We start from the raw sequence: 19,124 nt of genomic DNA on the forward strand, positions 1-19,124 counted from the left end.
AGCCAGGGTTCCTACACAATTTTCATTTCAAAAATCTCAAATTTTCAGACTACCCTAAAGATTTTTCCGACCAAATTTATCTTGGTCAGATAAATTGTTTTAAACTTCAACTGCTAACAACACTCTTAGAAAGGATGTGTACATTTTTTACACATCTTTGTGCATTAAGCTTTTAACACATTATGTGTAATATTAATACATTATGTGTCATTTTGTGTTGATTTTGTGTTAAAATATAACACTAGTTGTGTTTAAAGTAACATAAAATGAGTTGTTTCAATGATAACACAGAGATGGGTGGATTTGGGACAACGCATTTTAGTGTTGGAGTCAAAACCTCTATTTAGGCTATCATGTTAAATTTGTAAATTTGAAAATTGTAGCTATTGTTGCTCGTACAATTCAATTAAAGAAAAATAAAGATGTCATAATCATTTACTCACCCCAATGCCATCCAAGATGGCAACCAACTAAAATGTATTTTTCACTGAAGATAGGAAGACATGGATATCTTGGATGGCAATGAGGTGAGCAATTGATTAAGACATTTTCATTTTGGGGTGAACTACAGTAGTCCTTTAATAAAGGGAATGAAATCCATCATTTTTTTAAAAGATATAATTTTTTGTTAATATAATGAAGTCTTATGGTTTTAAAAGACATTGGGTTGAATATATGACAAATTTTCATTTTGGGGGTACTATTCCTTTAGGAACTTCACCATTGACTTATTTTTATCCTCAAACCCAACTTGCTTTCTCAAGTTGGGTTTGAGGATTAATTGGGTTTGAGGGCAAAACGGCACGAAAAAACGATTGTATCCACTTGTTTCTTTACGTAAATGCGGGCGCTGCCATCTTTGAGCTTTCCGGTTCATGACTTCCGCGGTGAGCCGTTTTGACAGGCTGTTTAACTCTTTCGCCGCCATTGACAAGATATCTCATCAATCAAGAGAAAACGCTTCCCTGCCAAAAACGAGTTTGAAACAACCCAGCAGGTGGGCAAAAACAACCCTTTATTTGGGTCATTTTAACCCAGAAATGTGTTCTGTCCAATAGTTACCCGGCCCTGGGTTAAAAGCAGCCCAATATTTTTCAGAGTGTATATACACTTAAAAAATCTTAATTTTATATTTAGAAAATGAAATAGGGACAATAGTCTGGAAACATAAATATTTTTCCATACTTTTCCAGACCTGGAAATTACAGTACATCTAATCAAATTCCATACTTTCCAAACCCCGTAGGAACCATGATTAGCATGCCGCTCATGTTAGAATAGAAGAGGTGTATCTTTTACTGTGGTAGGATGTTATCAGGTGTCTAATATGCAAGATATTTCTGTCTTATTGTTTGTTGTTGTAATGTGCTGTCAGTATCAATGATAAATGACTTGTCCTTGTTTCTCAGCCTAAGCAATAAAAGCTGAATTGATAACCACCCTATCCAGCACAACATCAGCATCAATAAAACCATCATTTCTGCCCTGCCGAACACTTGATGATTTGTTTTGCTTTTCAAAAGGCCACAAAAGAAAAATGAGACTGTAAATGTCTTCTGTTTACTTTTAGTCATTTACAAAAGGATGAAATGAATTTGTATATATAAATATACGTAATCTCTAGCCTGTCTGGGTTTTTAAAACTTGTAAACCCATCAAATCTTGAGGGGACACATGTGCATCTTGATCTAATGAATGCTGCCATTCAACTTTGGCATTTATGCATTAGATTTAAGGGGCAAGATTTACTGACAGCTTTATAAAAAAACAAAAAATTAAAAATAGATTTTTTTACATATATTCATACTGTTAAATAACCCGAAAGATGCATGGTATTAAGTGCACGGGAAGGACTGGCGTTTCATATGCATGCAAAATTGGACTTTGGTGTATGCGCTATTTCAAAAGATGTAAACAACACTGGTCCAGAAACACTTCCTGTTTCAGTTTGTGACTGTTTTTTATTTTATTTTACATATATCATTATCTTTAAGATGTTTCTTTGACTTTTTGATTTAGTTCTGTATGTTCTGTTGGTTGTATTTTATCCCAACGTTTATCTAGTGTTAAAAACTGAAACAGGAAGTGCTTCTGGACAAGTGTTGTTTACATCTTTTGAAATGGTCTATATGCAATTAATAAGAATGGGTTGGGAAAAACGTTTTTGATCTCTCAGCTTCAATTGCAAAGGCTGAAAAATGATAGAACGAGTGGAGTTTTATGTCAATCTTGTTGCAGGGATTCGTATGTTGGACCAGCCCTTCATGACAGACATCATCGAAGCTTCTTCCATCAGCCACATGCCGCAGGTCATTGACATCTACAGCGCCAGCTGGGGCCCAACCGATGATGGCAAAACAGTGGACGGCCCCCGTGAGCTCACCCTGCAGGCAATGGCAGATGGGGTCAATAAGGTAAGATAATGAGACCAGAAAGTCTCCTTAGTTCTGTCTACAGACATTACAGGCTTGGCGTTGTAAAATCAGTTCCTTCACGAGTGCTCTTGATTTTAGTCAAATGAAACACCTGTTGTGGTATGAGAAAAAAATCAGAACAGATGGCTCATTCGAATGAAAAACTTGGGGTTCAGAGTCCTCCTGGTATTTGTGCCAATTTAGATCAACTTTAACAGCAGCCAACCGGTGACGAACAATGCTGCAGTTACAAAAGACTAGAAATGTAAAGTAAAAAATATAGGTTTTCTATATATCAGAGCTGCTTTGCATTTGCATTATCATAAGTAGCAGGTGCTGTATGTTACCATTAATCACTGTGTTTTATTAGTGATGCATTGGCAAGTTTTTGTTATGTACTAGGCCAAGTGTTTCCAGTGTATGTACATTTTCTTTTATTCTATTTTAACTCAACATTTCCAACCCATACCTTTGGAGTTTCTAACATACAGTACTGTATGTCAACCGTGCAAAATCCAATCACTTGATGCTAAATGTGTCGTTTAGTTGCATATCCCTCTCCGTGACTAATGAGAATAAATCATGGCAAGTGTTTATCTGCTGATCCGGATTCATGAGAGTGCTCAAAGTCTTTGTGTATTTAAAAAAAAGCCCTTTCTAATTCAATTCAGAGAGGACGGGTGAAGACCGTCTCTGTCCCTCAGGTATTATTGTGAGGGGTGAGGCTGACATATTGAGTCCTGTATAATCATCCTCAGGGTCAATTGACAAACACTTCTCATATCCTTCATTTATGTATATGTGGGACACAGAGTCAATACTAATAATATGACAAAAATGTTTTAGTCTTGTTAGGCTTACAGTAACTGCAGTAAAGTTTGTTGTGGATGGTGTTGTCCTCACTCACAGAAATGTTTAATACAAGTTGTGTGGCACATTACATAGATTGTTTACCTGCATGACTTTTATGACTTTTCAAGAGACATTTTAATTAAATCTGACTGATGGATTTAATACAGTGTCTTTAGATTATTATTTACTTTAATGCTTAATAAAACACGCAGTATTGTGAGTTATCATATGTATATGATTTTTTATCTTTAGCTGAACATAAACGTCTATTTAAAAATATCTTGTTACTTTAGGTCTGTACAATGCAATGTGAAACAAACAATAGGAGAAAGGTTCATATTAAACTTCTTGACTTTAAAAAATGAAATCACACATTCACTGCACAAATCAATAATGAAAAAACATTAATAAAATGTATAACTCACTGGTTCTTCATCTTTTGTGACACATCAAGAAATCATAAAACATGAGACACACAAGAAACAATGAGATTTGATACTATGCTATATTTGATTTGATGGATGATGAGAGTTTTTGTTGTTGATTTGATGAACTTTAATGCAGTTAACCCTTTAGAATGTTTTATGCATTCAAGCTAATCCTTGTAAGCTGTTATTAACTTCTTACACTCTGAGGCTATTTTGGGGATTTCCGCCTGGATTTGGCCTACCCAATTTCAAAAGCTTCCCATTCCCACATGCAGAGGTGCACATACAAAAGTTTGGTATCATTTTACAGAAAACACTGTTAAAAGTCCTCAACATGGTTGTATGTGTTGTCAGTCCTCTAATAAACACAAAAATAAATAGGCGCTTTTTGATGTTTTTTTTCTAAAGTCTGTATTTAAAAGTGTATAACTCTGGCCCTGAGTGGTAACGAAACCTGCAGACAGTTTTGTTTGATTCCAGTTATTGCCAGCTTACAGAGGAAAAATGAATTTTTTCTCTATCATAATCTATGCAAAAGTTATTTTACTCCAACTGATGGGAGGAATAATACCCTTTTTGTATACAATTTCCGCCTAAAAATATTTGAAGTGCTCCCATAACCACATACAGTGGAATAAATGCAATATCTTTATATCATTTTGCAGAAAACCCTTTGAAGTTACATAAAAAGCTGCTTTTTGTGACAAATTTTGTTATTTATGTTGTTTTTCATATGATGAAACACCAAATTGTCTTTTTTATGTTGTAAACACTGTCTTTGATAGTGTATAACTCTGGTTCTGGATGCTTTAGCAGACTGCAGACAGTTCTGGTTGTTACCAGCAGCAGACAGTAAACACCCAAAAAAAGAATGAACTCTTTATCATGTCGCATTCAAAAGATATTCTTATTTTACTCAAGGGTGTGAAAATACATTTTTCATATAAATATTAATTTTTTGTTTTGCACATATAATAAATAGCAAGGGATTAATTATGCACACAACCAAAGAAAATGCTGTGAATGGACTCATTGTTTAGAGTAGGACCTAAAATAAAAGATGGTGTAGCATTTGTGGCTATCTGTGCTATCTGAGGCAGTTCACACTCAAGTTTCCCATATGTTTACAAAAGACCATTTTTTACCTTATTATTCATTCGAGGATTGTTGAATAAGTGATAATAATAAAACAAAAATAACGATGTAGCCTTATTCCTGAGAATGAGAGCTTTCATTTGATATAAGACTTGCCCATGTTTGTCATACTTGAAAAATATGAAATATGTGAATATTAAATCATATAAAAAACTGAGGGGGGGGGTGATAGTATAAATTAAGTGTAAATAACTTTCTTACAGTAAAACATATCTCAAAGTGATGCATATCTGCAGAAAGTAGAGAGATAAGCTTTCAAACAGTATCTCATATGTGGTACTGGGTCCATGATAGAAAGAAGTTAAAGTTACTAAGACAAAGCAGCTGACTACATTAAGGCTAAGATGGTTATATCTTTAGAAATCTATAACTATCTGATCGACACAGTAACTATCTGATGATATAATTTTGTAAACTAATTTAACAGTGTCCAGAAGAATGGAAATGCAACGTTATAGTGATATTAACCAACAATACTTGAATATGTATAAATATAGATGTGATCTAAATAAAGAAATTAGAAGTATCATTTATAATGTAACGTGGGCCGCTTACACAAAGCGAGAGAGATGAATCAATGTGCATGGAGGTTTTATTAAATAAATTTCCAAAAGGGCAGGCAAACAAATACAAAGGGCAATCCAAAAGAGTAATCCAAAAAACAGGCAATGGGTCAAAATCCAGAACATCCAAAACAAGAATAGAAATCCAAAACAGACTATGAACAGGAACACGACTTGACTAAATTACGCTCGGTAAGGCAGTAGTTACTCTGGCAATACTTTGCAGTGAGATGATCAGATTAAACCAGTTTTATATGGACAAACAAGAAGTACAAAGTGAAGTGTGCTATGACAAGATTTCAAAATAAAAGACAGAACAGAACAGGATATCAAAATAAAAGCCCTAAACACAAAACAAAACAGAACACAAGACAAAACACTTACATAATAATTAGCCAACCCCCAGTGTTGTCTGTATTAAATACACAATATATTCAGGACTTTATTCTGATAAAAAAACCCTAAGCTATGAGAAATAAAATGAAAAGTTGAGAAAATTTTGAATGTAAGGTTGCAATTTCAAGATATCATAAGGCCTTATTTTCTTATTTGTTTTCTCCAGAGAGGCTGGTGGTCTGGGTCCCTGTAAAACCATAATCTCTTCTTGATGTGTAAGGATAGAAAATTACCATGTACTATAAAAATAACCATAATCAAGCATCCACAATTGCACTGCACAGATTTCCCCGTCAGGTCCCCGACATTATAAAATACAAAGACTAAAGATCGCTCCTGGCACCTAAAAGCATCAAATTATATGTTCAAAGGAGAGTCTTAAACACAATGCCACTGGCTGAATCATCGACGTTCAGAAAGGAGCGTGTTTTCTTTGAAAGCTTCTCTGAAATGACTTATTTGTAAATGCCGAAGTGTGAGCATAATCTGTATGATAAACGGAGCAAATATTCGAAAGCTTTTAAAAGCCGATATCATGAAGGCTTGAAGAGATGTGGTTACCACGAGCGCAATTCTTACATGCATCGCTTTGTGTGCCAAACAGGGCCGAGGTGGAAAGGGAAGCATCTATGTGTGGGCCTCCGGAGATGGCGGTAGCTATGACGACTGTAACTGTGATGGTTACGCCTCCAGCATGTGGACCATCTCTATTAACTCGGCCATCAATGATGGACGCACTGCACTTTATGACGAGAGCTGCTCGTCCACGCTCGCCTCCACCTTCAGCAACGGACGTAAACGAAACCCTGAAGCTGGCGTGGTGAGTGCGCATGTTTAACTGTGCTTTTGCACTTTTGTGATTTCTAAAGTTTTGTTTCAATTCATAAACACAACATTCACTATGTAAATGCATGATTGAGTTTGATCTGAGAGGGATTAATTCCACAGCATAATAATACAGAGTATGACAGTTATAAAGGAAGATGAAGTTGATGGTTTCATTCATTTTGTGACTGATGAATGTCTTGAGAATGGAAATGGAGGGAAGCGTTCAATTTTCTGAGAACGTATATTCAGTCTGAAAGACAGCATCTGAGATGAAGACTGCTGTCAGAGTGATCCATCTGATCTGTACCATTAAACCCAAATAAATCTGCAAACGTTTCACCTGAGTTGAGCCGAAAACAAAGATATTTAATATTAACAAGCTGCGCCACTGGCATTGATATGAATGGGGGAGATTGCATCCATCAGAATGGCAGCTGTAGTCCCACCTCCCAGTCAAAACAACCAATCGTCAATCAGAATCCTTTGGGAGAGGGACTTCAGGTCTTCTTTGTCTTTTTGTCTAATCTTGATGTATGTCAAACATTATTTGTGTCTGTGTTTCAAATAATAATCAATAACATGATGATATTATCCAGTATCCATAGTTATGATATCATGTTAATGTGCTTTTAGTTCAAAATGACATTGATGAAGGACACACATTGTAACGGTCAATAGATTAAAATCATTGTTGAACGTTTCATTTACAAAACCATTTTACAGTTGGGATCCAGGGGCCTCATTTATAAAGCGTGCCAGTTCCCACGCAAAGGCTGTGATCTATAAAAACAAACTTGATGGGAGAATGGCCTTAAAGGGTGGGATCTGAGGATGATTCATGTATGCACACTTGCAGGTGATCTGTGATTTATAAAGGGGACATTGATTTGTTTTGTAAGTCTTAATATTTTTTGGCTCATGACATTTTTGGCTTTTGTGTGTACGTAGACTTCAAGTAAGGATTCTACGCACCTTTTATAAATGAGACCCCAGGTATCTTTATCTTGTATTTTGAGGGAAAGGCAGGTGGACAGACCGTGTATGTATGCTGAAAGCTAAATAAGTATTAACTTTAGGCTATGCAAAAATTATTAATGATGATATTTTACTATTAAAACAGCAGTGCAGGGATTTAGGGAACAATAATATCGTTATTATACTTGCTGAACAATTAAAGTGCTTAAATGAAGATGACATATAACGTTTGATTAACTTCATTTAAACTTCATCCACTGCTGTCAGTCATGGATACAAATCTGAATTAACACCTAACCTGACCTAATAAAACTTGATTTGAATAAACCATAAACTGTATGTCAGAGGTTTATCCATTGAAAATGAAATGTTCTTCAACTTTGGTCCACATTATGAAAGTTTAATCTAAATGTATGCCTTTAAATGTTGACTATTATCATCATCTGATATTTCAGGTTTATGTTGTGTATATAATAACATGTTCATAGGTAAGTCATACTGAAAAGATAAAGTAGATAAAAAATAGATTAACAAGATTTTTTTATCATAAAACTACAGCTTGCTATGTCTGGTTGCCTATACTGTGCTGTGTACAGCGATCATAAAACCTCACACTGTACAGATCAGACTGGCCTGACTAAATAAATAATGAAACTGCGTATCTCTGCAGCTCGCAGTTTGTATGAAAAAGACGTTGCCCAACCCTATGACAAAAAATGATCGCACTGTCGAGTCCTGTGATTTCTCATAATGCCTTAAAAGCACATTAATTGAATCAAAATAACAAATTATGTATTTCAATGATGATAAAATGAGCTGAAACCAGACCTTTACTGTTTGTAATTTTATCTCGGCTGCATGAAGGCTAAATGACGTTCTCTAATTGGATGCTTTAAATATTTATTATATAGCCTATCACAAACAATACAAACGTGATTAACGTGGTATTAAATAAGGCAAAAGGCAGCAACAATAAAGACATGTGCACATTGCTTCATATTTGTGTGTTTTTTCTACACTTAAGGTTGCCTATTAAAGTTAACATCCTCTCAGCCTTGTTGGGAAACATATAAAACTAATGCAGCATCTACATTATATACGTATTATCTATAACAAATTATATACCTGTATATGAGAATGTGTACTGTAGTGTACTGTACCTTTTTACGTGGTTTTACATCCATGTGCAATGCTACGCACCTGACTCCTGCATTGTGTAGGATGACATCACATGTCAAAACCAGCACGAGACCTTAATGGTGTTTTAGTTTCGCCAGTACAGGGCGCTATACTACTTTGTAATGCAAGGGCAGTAGCAGAGCTTTCCCAATGTTTTCCCAGTTCCCAAACACAACTGGAAAAAACTATTGGTCGGAATTTTTGCTGATGAACGATAGTTATCGTTATCGGTGCTGATAAAATATAGATTAATACTCTATAGTCACCTGGTATTTGCTAAAGGAAACAAGAGGTTTGCATCTAATTTAGTATGTCAGTAAGAGTAGTGATGTTTAATTTAGGATTTGTTTGTTTTTTGTCTCCTGTCTCTGTAGGCCACCACAGATCTGTATGGAAACTGCACACTGCGTCATTCAGGCACATCTGCTGCTGCACCCGAGGCTGCTGGCGTCTTTGCTTTGGCATTGGAGGCCAAGTACGTACACTTGTGTTTTCCACACAATAGCGCGGATGAATAGTGAGCCTCTAGTAAAGATTTATTTAACAATATGGCAGCTCGAAAGCTCAAGAAGGGATTTCAGTGCCACTAGACCAGACCTGTAGTTAAAGCCGTATGTTATGTCTTGTAAGGTTTGTGTCAGAGCATCACAAGCACACCTCTCGCTTTATCTTTGATTGATGTCTCTTTTGGGAGTCTTGTTTTAAGAAAATATCTTGACATATTTTTTAGCTTTACACAATCACAAAGTAGCTTTGATGTACTGTAACAGAAATTAAATTGTGTACTAAACTGTGTCACTGCACAGTTTGGTTAAATTAGTTTATAAAAACCGAAATCTTGTCCATCTGCAACACTGAGGGGGTTTACTGTTGCAGATGGATAGGGTTTCGGTTTTTATAAACTATAAAACATCCTAAGCGGTAGCAAATATCTCACATAGTTTTGTTCACACCACTCAAACACACATTTGCGTTGGCATATGTGGTTTACGGAGACATTTACATACCACACACACTCCCGCACGCACGCACACACACACACATACACACAAGATGTCCATGAATTTTCTTTATGCAATCATACAGCAAGACAAAAGAAGATGTTTGTAAGTTTTTATTTTTAAGGGTGAACACTGACTGACACCAACAGTGCTAACAGCTTTGATAAGAAAGGCTTATCAGTGGTGATTTCTGAATGACGCACTTCATATTAACATACTGTCAGCTGTTGAAGATTAATTAAACTGCCATGAAGGTGACGGATTGCGACATTGGGTCATATAGATAATAATTGAAAAACACTTTTGGTTCAAGCCAACAATTACCCTGACTTACACTGGATGCCAGGAAATAAATCATGTTTGGCCTGAATCTGCTAGTTAAGATTCTTTAGGTTGCACTTATATCATACCTAACCCAACCAAACTGTGCCCGAGGTGGAATGTCCCCCCTCCCTACCCCTGCAGAAGCACCCACTCATACAGTACTTTACCAATACAAGCCCAGGTATGCTTTCATAAGGTTGTTTTAAAGAAACCAGGAAGTAAAGCTCTCTCTTATCACTGGAACCCATCCTGATGCTAAGTCTGTAGGCCCTATTTTAACGATCTAAGTGCATGGTCTAAAGCGCATGATGCAAGTGCACTTAAGGCGTATCCAAATCCACTACTGCTAGTTTAACAATGGGAAATGGTTTATGCGCCTGGCACACAGTCTAAAAGGGTTGCTCCTATTCTCGTAATGAGTAATTGGTGTGTTTTGGCGTAACGTTTAATAAACCAATGTGAGTCTCATCTCTCATCCCCTTTAAAAGCCATTCTTCTCAAAATGACTAAAATTGCACTTCTTGTTTTCTTTTTTTAATATTTTAAATATATATAGGCTAAACTGCCATTTCATTGTACACTATATTCAGACACGACTGTCAATAATGAAATTTCATTTTATTCATAAATCCTTGTCAACATCGGAGAAAAGCTCATTCCAGCGCAAGAGCCTTTAATCTACGAATGTATTTATACTTAATTCACTATTATTTAGACACACTGAAATACATCACTTCTGGTCAGTGCGTCAAATGCGGTGTAGTCGCACAAGTTTATTGAATGCCCCCAAAGCTTTAATTGGATCGGAAAATTTCACACCCGCAGATAGATGGTTGGCACCCAGCCCATTTCCCACTCTCTTTATAGGCCATCATTATCATTTGTCAGGTAAAGTGGAAAGGCGGCTTAAAGTAACCACGCTGATTTTAAATCAGACAAGGATGACCGACAGGCTGGATAAAGATAATTGGAGGGCTGCATTTCGGCCCGCTGGCGGCCAGTTGACTAGCCCTGGTTAGGCTAATTAAATATTTGATCTAAATGCACCTGTGTGATTAATCAAGTTAATTGATAAATGCCAATGTCAAGTCAGTCGGTGGTTTGAAAAAATTGGATATACAAAGGAGATGGCTAACATGTAAGGGATAATGTAGAGGCAGCCGGTAGTTATTGGGAAATAAGCCCCGACAGTGTGATCAGGACCCGACGCACTGAAGGGGCTTATTTCCCAATAACTACCGGCTGCCTCTACATTATCCCGCTTATTACACGGCTACTTGCCACATAAGAAAAAAAACTGGACATGAATATGAATTTGAAACATTTTATTGGCACGTTTGTTTTAAATTAACATTTTTATCCTTCCGCGAAACTTTGCACAGATGCATAAAATGATCGTAATACCTTATTAAGACATTTCTAGCTAGGCGGGAATGGTTTCACGGACACTACGTCCATCGATTTTTACAGGCTATGGTCTCTACTGAGTATTGTGTCAACTGATGGAGATACTAGGTTCATAAATGTAGATTTGGAGGTGGGTGTGTGATGTGTTTCCCACAATGTTTTATGTCTTTTTTTAATTGGTGGGAGTTATAAGTGGGAAAGATTGCTTTGGAAATTTGAAACATCGCTACTTAAAACCTTGTTGAGTGTCATTGATGTACATGGGTTCGAATGTATCTCAACCAATCAGAATTGAGCAATGTGGTCTCAAACAGAAAAACATAATTTTTTGTAAACGATTGTATTTACCATAATATACAGTAAAAGGACTCATAGCGTAATAAAACAGTTTGGTCATACAGAGAACACATCCGCTTACTGCAAATAGCTCTTCATCTTGATCATAAGAGCTTCAAGAAGCCATACACAGCCATAAGGGTTTTGTTGTTCTCGTGCTGTGTTCCAGGAATTCACTGACTCAACCCAGCAAATGTCTTTTAAATTGATACGATAACTACTGGCATTAAAGAGGCTTGAGTGATTCCAGTGTAGGACAACAGCTATTCTAATAACAGTCATCCATGTTAAAGTGATTTTTTTCCCTAGGCTTGACTTTATTTTCTGCATTTGAAATGTTTGTGTGTGCCTGCAGTCCAAACCTGACCTGGAGAGACCTGCAACACCTGACTGTGCTCACGTCTAAGAGGAATAAACTGCACGACGAGGTTCACCAGTGGAGAAGAAATGGCGTGGGTCTGGAGTTCAATCATCTGTTTGGTTATGGTGTGTTAGATGCTGGAGGGATGGTGAAACTCGCCCGCGAATGGAAGAGCGTTCCAGAACGCTTCCACTGTGTGGCCGGATCCGTGCAGGAGACACAGTAAGTACAAATATAAGTGGGAGATTTTGAAAATGACATAAGCTTTGTGTGTCCACAGGACATCTACATAGGGTAGTAGGTCAGACACTTTCATCTCATAAAATCCTACCTCTTAGATTGCTACTGGATTCTTTTACTAGATTTAAATTAGTATTGCCGTGTTGTGAGTATAGACGGTTTTATAATGAGTGTGACTTCCTTAGATTTAGCATTTATTTTTCTGATTCGTGTTAAAACTAGCCTGTGAATCAATGAGCCAGCATGAGTGAGAAATTCGAGGGCCACTTTTTAGTCCCAGTCCGCCCCTGTCCAAAACATTAGTGAGAATAATTCTAACATCTTCTATTCATCTGTTTAAAGACTTGCTTCAAAATGTGATGGCACATTTCACGTCTCAGCCCCCCTGACTCTCCTCTTCTATTATTAGTTCTCTCTCACCCACTCGCTGCTGGATATACAGTACAGTATCACGCTATGGCAACCGCCGCAATTAGCGTTTCAGTGGTGTGAAGGGACTGAATGTTTGTCTGTGTATGTGTGTGTTCATATTTGTGTACTTGTCAAAGCCCTAGTGACAGTGTCAGCTCTTTCATATACCACACAGTTCATGGGAGTTCTAGCAAAGGTGAGAATAACAATGAAGCAGCAGTACTGTAGATAGGAGAGATGTTAGTGAATTGTAATGAGGAGACGCATGCAGAGCGTTTACTGTGTGATAAGGGCAACATCCATTCCAGCTAATGAATTCCTCCAAGCGTGCATGGAACTAAACTGCAGAAAATAATGTGGCGAGTGTCAGTATAGGCAGAGAAATATGTGCTTTTAATTGATTTCCTTGCAGTTCCTCGAATGTACTACACTGTCTAGGCTATTACAAGATTCAGTGATGCCTTTTCATTGGAACTGAATGTTCAGTCGCATTCCTGTTGTGCACTTCTTCATATTCAGCTTTTAAAATATAAATATGCTACTGCTATCATTTATATAAAGAGTGTGCTAATTTTTTAAAATACTGTAGAAAAAGACACAATAAAGCTATACTGTAAAAAAAATCCGTAGAAATTACAATGTTATTGCAGCTGGGTTGCCGGTAATTTACCGTAGATTTAAATTTATGTTATTTACTGGCAAGAGTTTGTTCAAAGTTAAATAAATTAAAAAAAGTCTTTATCTTTACAGAATAAAACTATACAATAACAGCCTCATGCAAAGCATTCTGGGAATCAAAAATCATCATCAACCTTTTTCTGTTTTTTGCTTGAGATTTTGTTTCCCAGAACGTTTTGCTTGATGCTGTTTTTTTAGTTTTACTTTGTAAAGACAAAGACTTGTAAATGTTAAATGTTCATTCAACTTTGAACAAAATGTTGCCAGTAAATAACATAAATTTAAATCTACGGTAAATTACCGGCAACCCAGCTGCAATTTCTACGGATTTTTTTTACAGTGTATACTTTGCAAAATGTATAGAAAATAGTACATTTTTAAACGATCACTACACATCCAATGAAACAAGTTTTCAGTGCAGTTTAAATGTATTTTTATAGCGTTTTTTTTTTACAGGTTTGCACTTGTGCAAAGCGATTTACAGAAAACACATCATGTAGAACAAACAGTAGAGACATAAGATAAAACTGTACATGGTATTATTGCAAATCTTCCATAATATCTACATGAATGACATTATCTGTATAAATAGCTGTCAACTGTACTGTTATATTCATAGCACTTTTAGTAATGCTCTCAATGGCCATGCAATATTTATACACCTGAATCGACTCATCAGCCTCCTTCCAAAATGGTAAACATGTGTCCCTAACAAGCTGATGAGTTAAATCAGGTGTGTTAAATAAGGAGACATCTAAAACTTTCTGGGAGGGTGTGCCCGAGGACCAGGGTTGGGAAACACTGATATAGATGACAGACAACATGGCAGATAAATGGGTATATAATATTATTTAAAAAAATCTTTCAATAAGTATTACATAAGAAGTATTTACAATAAATGATTTGTTTGCTACATTTTGATTGAAAATATTTCTTATGAACTGGAAATGTTGAAACTGAGTGCTTAGCTGATCCCAATATCCGTACAGTACGTCTGCAGCTCATTGATCGACTGTCATTGAGCAGAACCCACGCCAACTATTCAGAGATAAACACTGTTTACAGACGACAAATGACACACAGATGAGCAGTAATTACAAAGAAAATATCTTCTCTATGTAACTACAGTACCTGCTTGCTATCTAGTCAGTCAATAAAAGTATTTCACTCTCACTTTCACAAGGTCAGATGTTGTACCTTGTAACTGCTTCTTTTCATAGTTTCCACTGATTTCAGATCCCAGTTTATGATCCCAGTTTATGTGGTTTTTGTGTTAAATGTTGGCTACAGTTTATCTCAAATCCTGACATCAGAAACTCAACCTCTGCTGTGTAATGCAATAATAATAATAACAACAACAGCAGTGTTGGGCTGACTAGACAATATTTTCATTTGTGAACATTTTTGAACATTTTAAACAAATGTTAAAGCAAAGCTCTTTTTTGGGGATATAGGGTAGCAAGTGAAACACCACTGCCAATTCAGGAAATAATATTCAAATAAAAATTGGTAAAACGTACCTATTTAGCTTCATACAATACGTGATACTTTTCTTTAATAAAGATTTTAACAATCACACTGCCTTTGCAATCATTTGTAGATTTCCTCTAATATTTTCCATGATGTTTTTAGTAACCGTTGTCTGGCCTTCAACCGCTTTAAACTCATCCACACCTATGACTTGGCCCTTGAATGCATCTATAAAGCAGTTTCCTGGGAAACTCGAGCCTGTGAAAGACACAAACAGAGGCACTAATCTAAGTGCTGTAATGGGTCAGCCTGGGAGACCAACGTCTGATAATGCCATTACATCCACTCACTCCAGTCCTCTACTGTTATCATCACAGCAACACCAAACAGACCGTCAGCAGCACTGAGCCTTTGTGCTCGTATGACAACAAATCTGCCCATAAAACCCATCAACTGCCTCACCCAATTGTTGGCATCAGGATGGTGCACTATTAAAATAGAGGAACATATAGTCATTTCTTTCCATTGTTGAGTTTAACTGCTTGTTTTGAGGCTATTTAAGGTCATTTTCAATCCACAAACACAAGCTTAGTGCCCTTGCCGCTTTTTGTTCAAATGCTAATTTTGGGTATTATTCATTTGACATTTCTGTAGTTGTTGAAAAAATGCATTTGTCTCTCACAGGCATCTATCCATTATGGTCAGAGAGAGAGAGTGAGTGACAGATTTGGGCTTGTTTATACGTTACTGTCACAGCATTAATAATAATTTTCTAAATGTCACTGTGTACATGAACGTATTAAACAGATCTAATAGCCAGACGCAAAGTCTACAAACTGTTGTGGTTGTTTTTAGCAGTGCTTTTGATAATACTTTATGTAGAGATTCATAATAAAAAATAAAAAATAAAGATTTTTTAATCCACACTCCTTGAGCATCATTTATAAAATGCTGCACAGAAAACGTCCTTAATTTAATCGTACAATCATTTCTCAAAAGCATGCACATGTAATTCATAAAACGAATGTAGGCGTAGAAATGTGTGAACGCCTCACTTATAAATTGCAAATGAGATTGAAACTGTGCACAGTTGAACAGTTGCAGATTTCTGCCTTTAAACCATGCCTGATTAATGTCATTGACGCACCTGTCAATGTTTAAATCGTTTTTGAACAGCAAGAATGGTTTATTTTCCAAAAACCTACAGCAATCGGACAAGCAAAAGTGCGTACGTCTGCTCAGACCCTGACGTGGCACTCAGCACATTTACACGTCAAAGGCAGTTTATATATATATATATATATATAAAACGCAAACTTTATAAATGAGGCCCCTGGATTCGCCAATGAATATTACTGATTTTAATCTTAAGCATCCCCCTGATAATCAAGGTCCAGTTATGCTGCGTTCCAGAGCCCATCCAAACCAGTGGGACTTATCCTTCCTGAAATGTCCTAGCTCCTACTTTAAAGCGTTCCAGGCATTTGAAGTGGAATGTAAACAGAAAACATGGACGACCAAACGGTCTTCTTAAGGCTCGTACCTACTACATGACTTTTAAACGTTGGTCCGAACTGTGCAGTTCACACTACAGTAAAACATCAACTTAAACATCTAAACAAAGTGTTCTGGAGCCATTATTTAAAAGCACTGCATGTCGCTAAGTAACTTGGTATACTTTTACCATATCTTCATGCTAACAGATAATAACGACATAATTTCACGCCAGAATTTAAAAAAAAACAAGTTGTGTTAAAATTACAGTGTCTAAAACATCCCTACAAGCAGAGAAGTACAATTTATAGTCTATTCCTTGAAGTTTTCCTCTCACGACGCGAGACTTTATGGGCGCCGCTATTGTCCTCTGACTTATTTTGTTGAAGTCGGACTGAGTTCGCCGGTAGGAGGTTCCACTTCGACAGGCATTCCAGTGCACTTTTCCTAGTTGGAGGTAGGATAAGTCCCACATCCCACTGGTTTGGATGGGCTCTGGAACGCAGCATTAGTCCCTACTGGTAGATGCTTTAAAAGACAAAAAATTTGTGATTGGCTAAAATTAAAAATACGTACTTCCTGAGGTTTTGTGCCAGCTGAATAACCGCCATTGTGTGTTGAGATCTATTCATACCTGAATCAGGTCTGTTAAAATTCACATTCGTTACCATGCAATCAAATCCCAATAGATACAATCAAATCCCACTGCACGTTGTTTCTTGCTCATATTTTCATTTTTGACATATTTCATATTACATAATGTATGAGAAAGTATGTAGCTTCTTTTTAAATAATGGGTGTCAATTTTGTGGATATTTCTGCACAGTTCTGCCTTTACATATGTGGGACTGTTAATAGCTATGACAAGCTTTCCAGTAAAATACACTACACATTGTCTTTTCTATGGATGAACATAATGTTTTTCTTAGTAAAGAGCTTGCCTAAGGGTCCTCTATGATTTTCCATATCAAACCCTTTAAGCACGGTGCCAAAGATAGATACATCAGCAGTGGACGTGTCATGCACCTGATAAAAAATCCCATCTGTTGTGTGTGTGTACAGTATCAATATAAGCCAACTTTCAATCATCGGTCACAAGCAGTTTTTTGTCTCTTTTCTTTGGATTTATCCTATTATTAATGGTATGATTTCTCTTTTCAGCAAAATACAGTCAGGCAATAAACTGGTGCTCACAATCACAACCGATGCCTGCCAGGGAAAGGACAACTTCGTACGCTATCTAGAGCACGTGCAGGCCGTCGTCACCGTTAACGCCAGTCGCCGCGGAGACCTCAACATCAACATGACGTCACCCATGGGCACCAAGTCCATCCTGTTGAGCCGCAGACCCCGGGATGATGACGCCAAAGTGGGATTCGACAAATGGCCCTTTATGACCACCCATACGTGGGGCGAGGATCCTCGTGGCACCTGGCTCCTGGAGGTGGGTTTCCAGGGAGAGAATCCACAGAACGGTGTGTTGAAAGAATGGACCCTCATGCTGCATGGAACCCAAAGCGCACCTTACATAGAGCAGGTGGTGAGGGACTACCAGTCCAAACTAGCCATGTCCAAAAAAGAAGAGCTGGAGGAGGAATTAGATGAAGCGGTGGAGAGGAGCTTAAAAAGCCTTCTGAGTAAAAGCAACTAGCCACGTGCATGATATCTGACCCGATCTCTCTCTGTATTAGCATATATTCCTTTCTGCTTGATCATCTTTTCTTTGTGTGAATATTTGATAAATGTATGAATTTTCGAAATGGTACAGTGACCCCGACACCTAACAATGTCCAAATGGCATTAAATGGACTTGCATTTTGAGAGGAATTAACATAAACATCAGCTTGGATTAAAAGTAGACAGAAACATGCAAAGTATGGCTTTATTTGGACATTTCACATGACACTAAAACATCTTTAAATGTGACTCGAGTGTCCAAATGCTGTAGGTCCCACCCTGAAAATATCACATCCTTCATTTGATGTTCCTTTTTTACTCTTTACAGAAATGTATATAAAGCAAATATATCTATATACTTTAATATGTTCTTGCCTAACTCGCTGTCTTTCGCCTCTGCTGTACAGTTTGTGACTGTAATCAGTTTGTGTGACTCTTTTTAGTTTAGTAACTTGAAACTCAAAGCAGTGCTATTTCTTCCTGTTTTACTTTTTGTGAGATGATTTTGTTTTTATCAAATGAAGCGATGTGCCATTTTACTGTTTATGGCCAAACAAAGCATATTTCAGAGCATTCACTATATATAATAAATCTATTTATCTGTTTGTTAAAGCACTTGAGTGATTTGGACAATAATTTTCCCCATTGGGTTGGGAAACGTGGGACGCAGTGGTTTTGAGCTTTATACACTTAGTTTAGGTTCCTATTATAAAGACTTTGAAGATGAGATTACAGAGTTATTTATTCTTTATTCTGTCGTCTCTTTTTTTATATGTATCTCTAAATTATGTTCTTTGGGTTACTTGGTATAAATGAACTATTAGAAGTTGTGTGTTTCAGTGATTTTACTCATGGCTTGCTTTAATAGTACAGCAGCAAAAAGAATATAACAATAAAACTGTATTAATGTAGGCATAGATTAATAATAAGAGTAT

General features: G+C 36.8%; 1 protein-coding gene across 1 annotated transcript in view; it reads left to right on the plus strand.

The window, feature by feature from the left end:
• The window catches only part of pcsk2 (proprotein convertase subtilisin/kexin type 2), a 45,514-nt gene extending 26,713 nt beyond the window's left edge, over positions 1-18,801 (plus strand). The window contains exons 8-12 of the mRNA XM_065249689.2: positions 2,239-2,414; positions 6,413-6,628; positions 9,165-9,265; positions 12,214-12,441; positions 17,674-18,801. Of these exons, the coding sequence (XP_065105761.1) occupies positions 2,239-2,414; positions 6,413-6,628; positions 9,165-9,265; positions 12,214-12,441; positions 17,674-18,163 (1,211 nt within the window). The 3' untranslated portion in view covers positions 18,164-18,801. The remainder of the gene's footprint in view (positions 1-2,238; positions 2,415-6,412; positions 6,629-9,164; positions 9,266-12,213; positions 12,442-17,673) is intronic.
• The last annotated feature ends 323 nt before the right edge of the window (positions 18,802-19,124 follow it).

This window comes from Paramisgurnus dabryanus, chromosome 20 (genome assembly GCF_030506205.2).
Source record: "Paramisgurnus dabryanus chromosome 20, PD_genome_1.1, whole genome shotgun sequence".
Lineage (NCBI taxonomy): Eukaryota > Metazoa > Chordata > Actinopteri > Cypriniformes > Cobitidae > Paramisgurnus > Paramisgurnus dabryanus.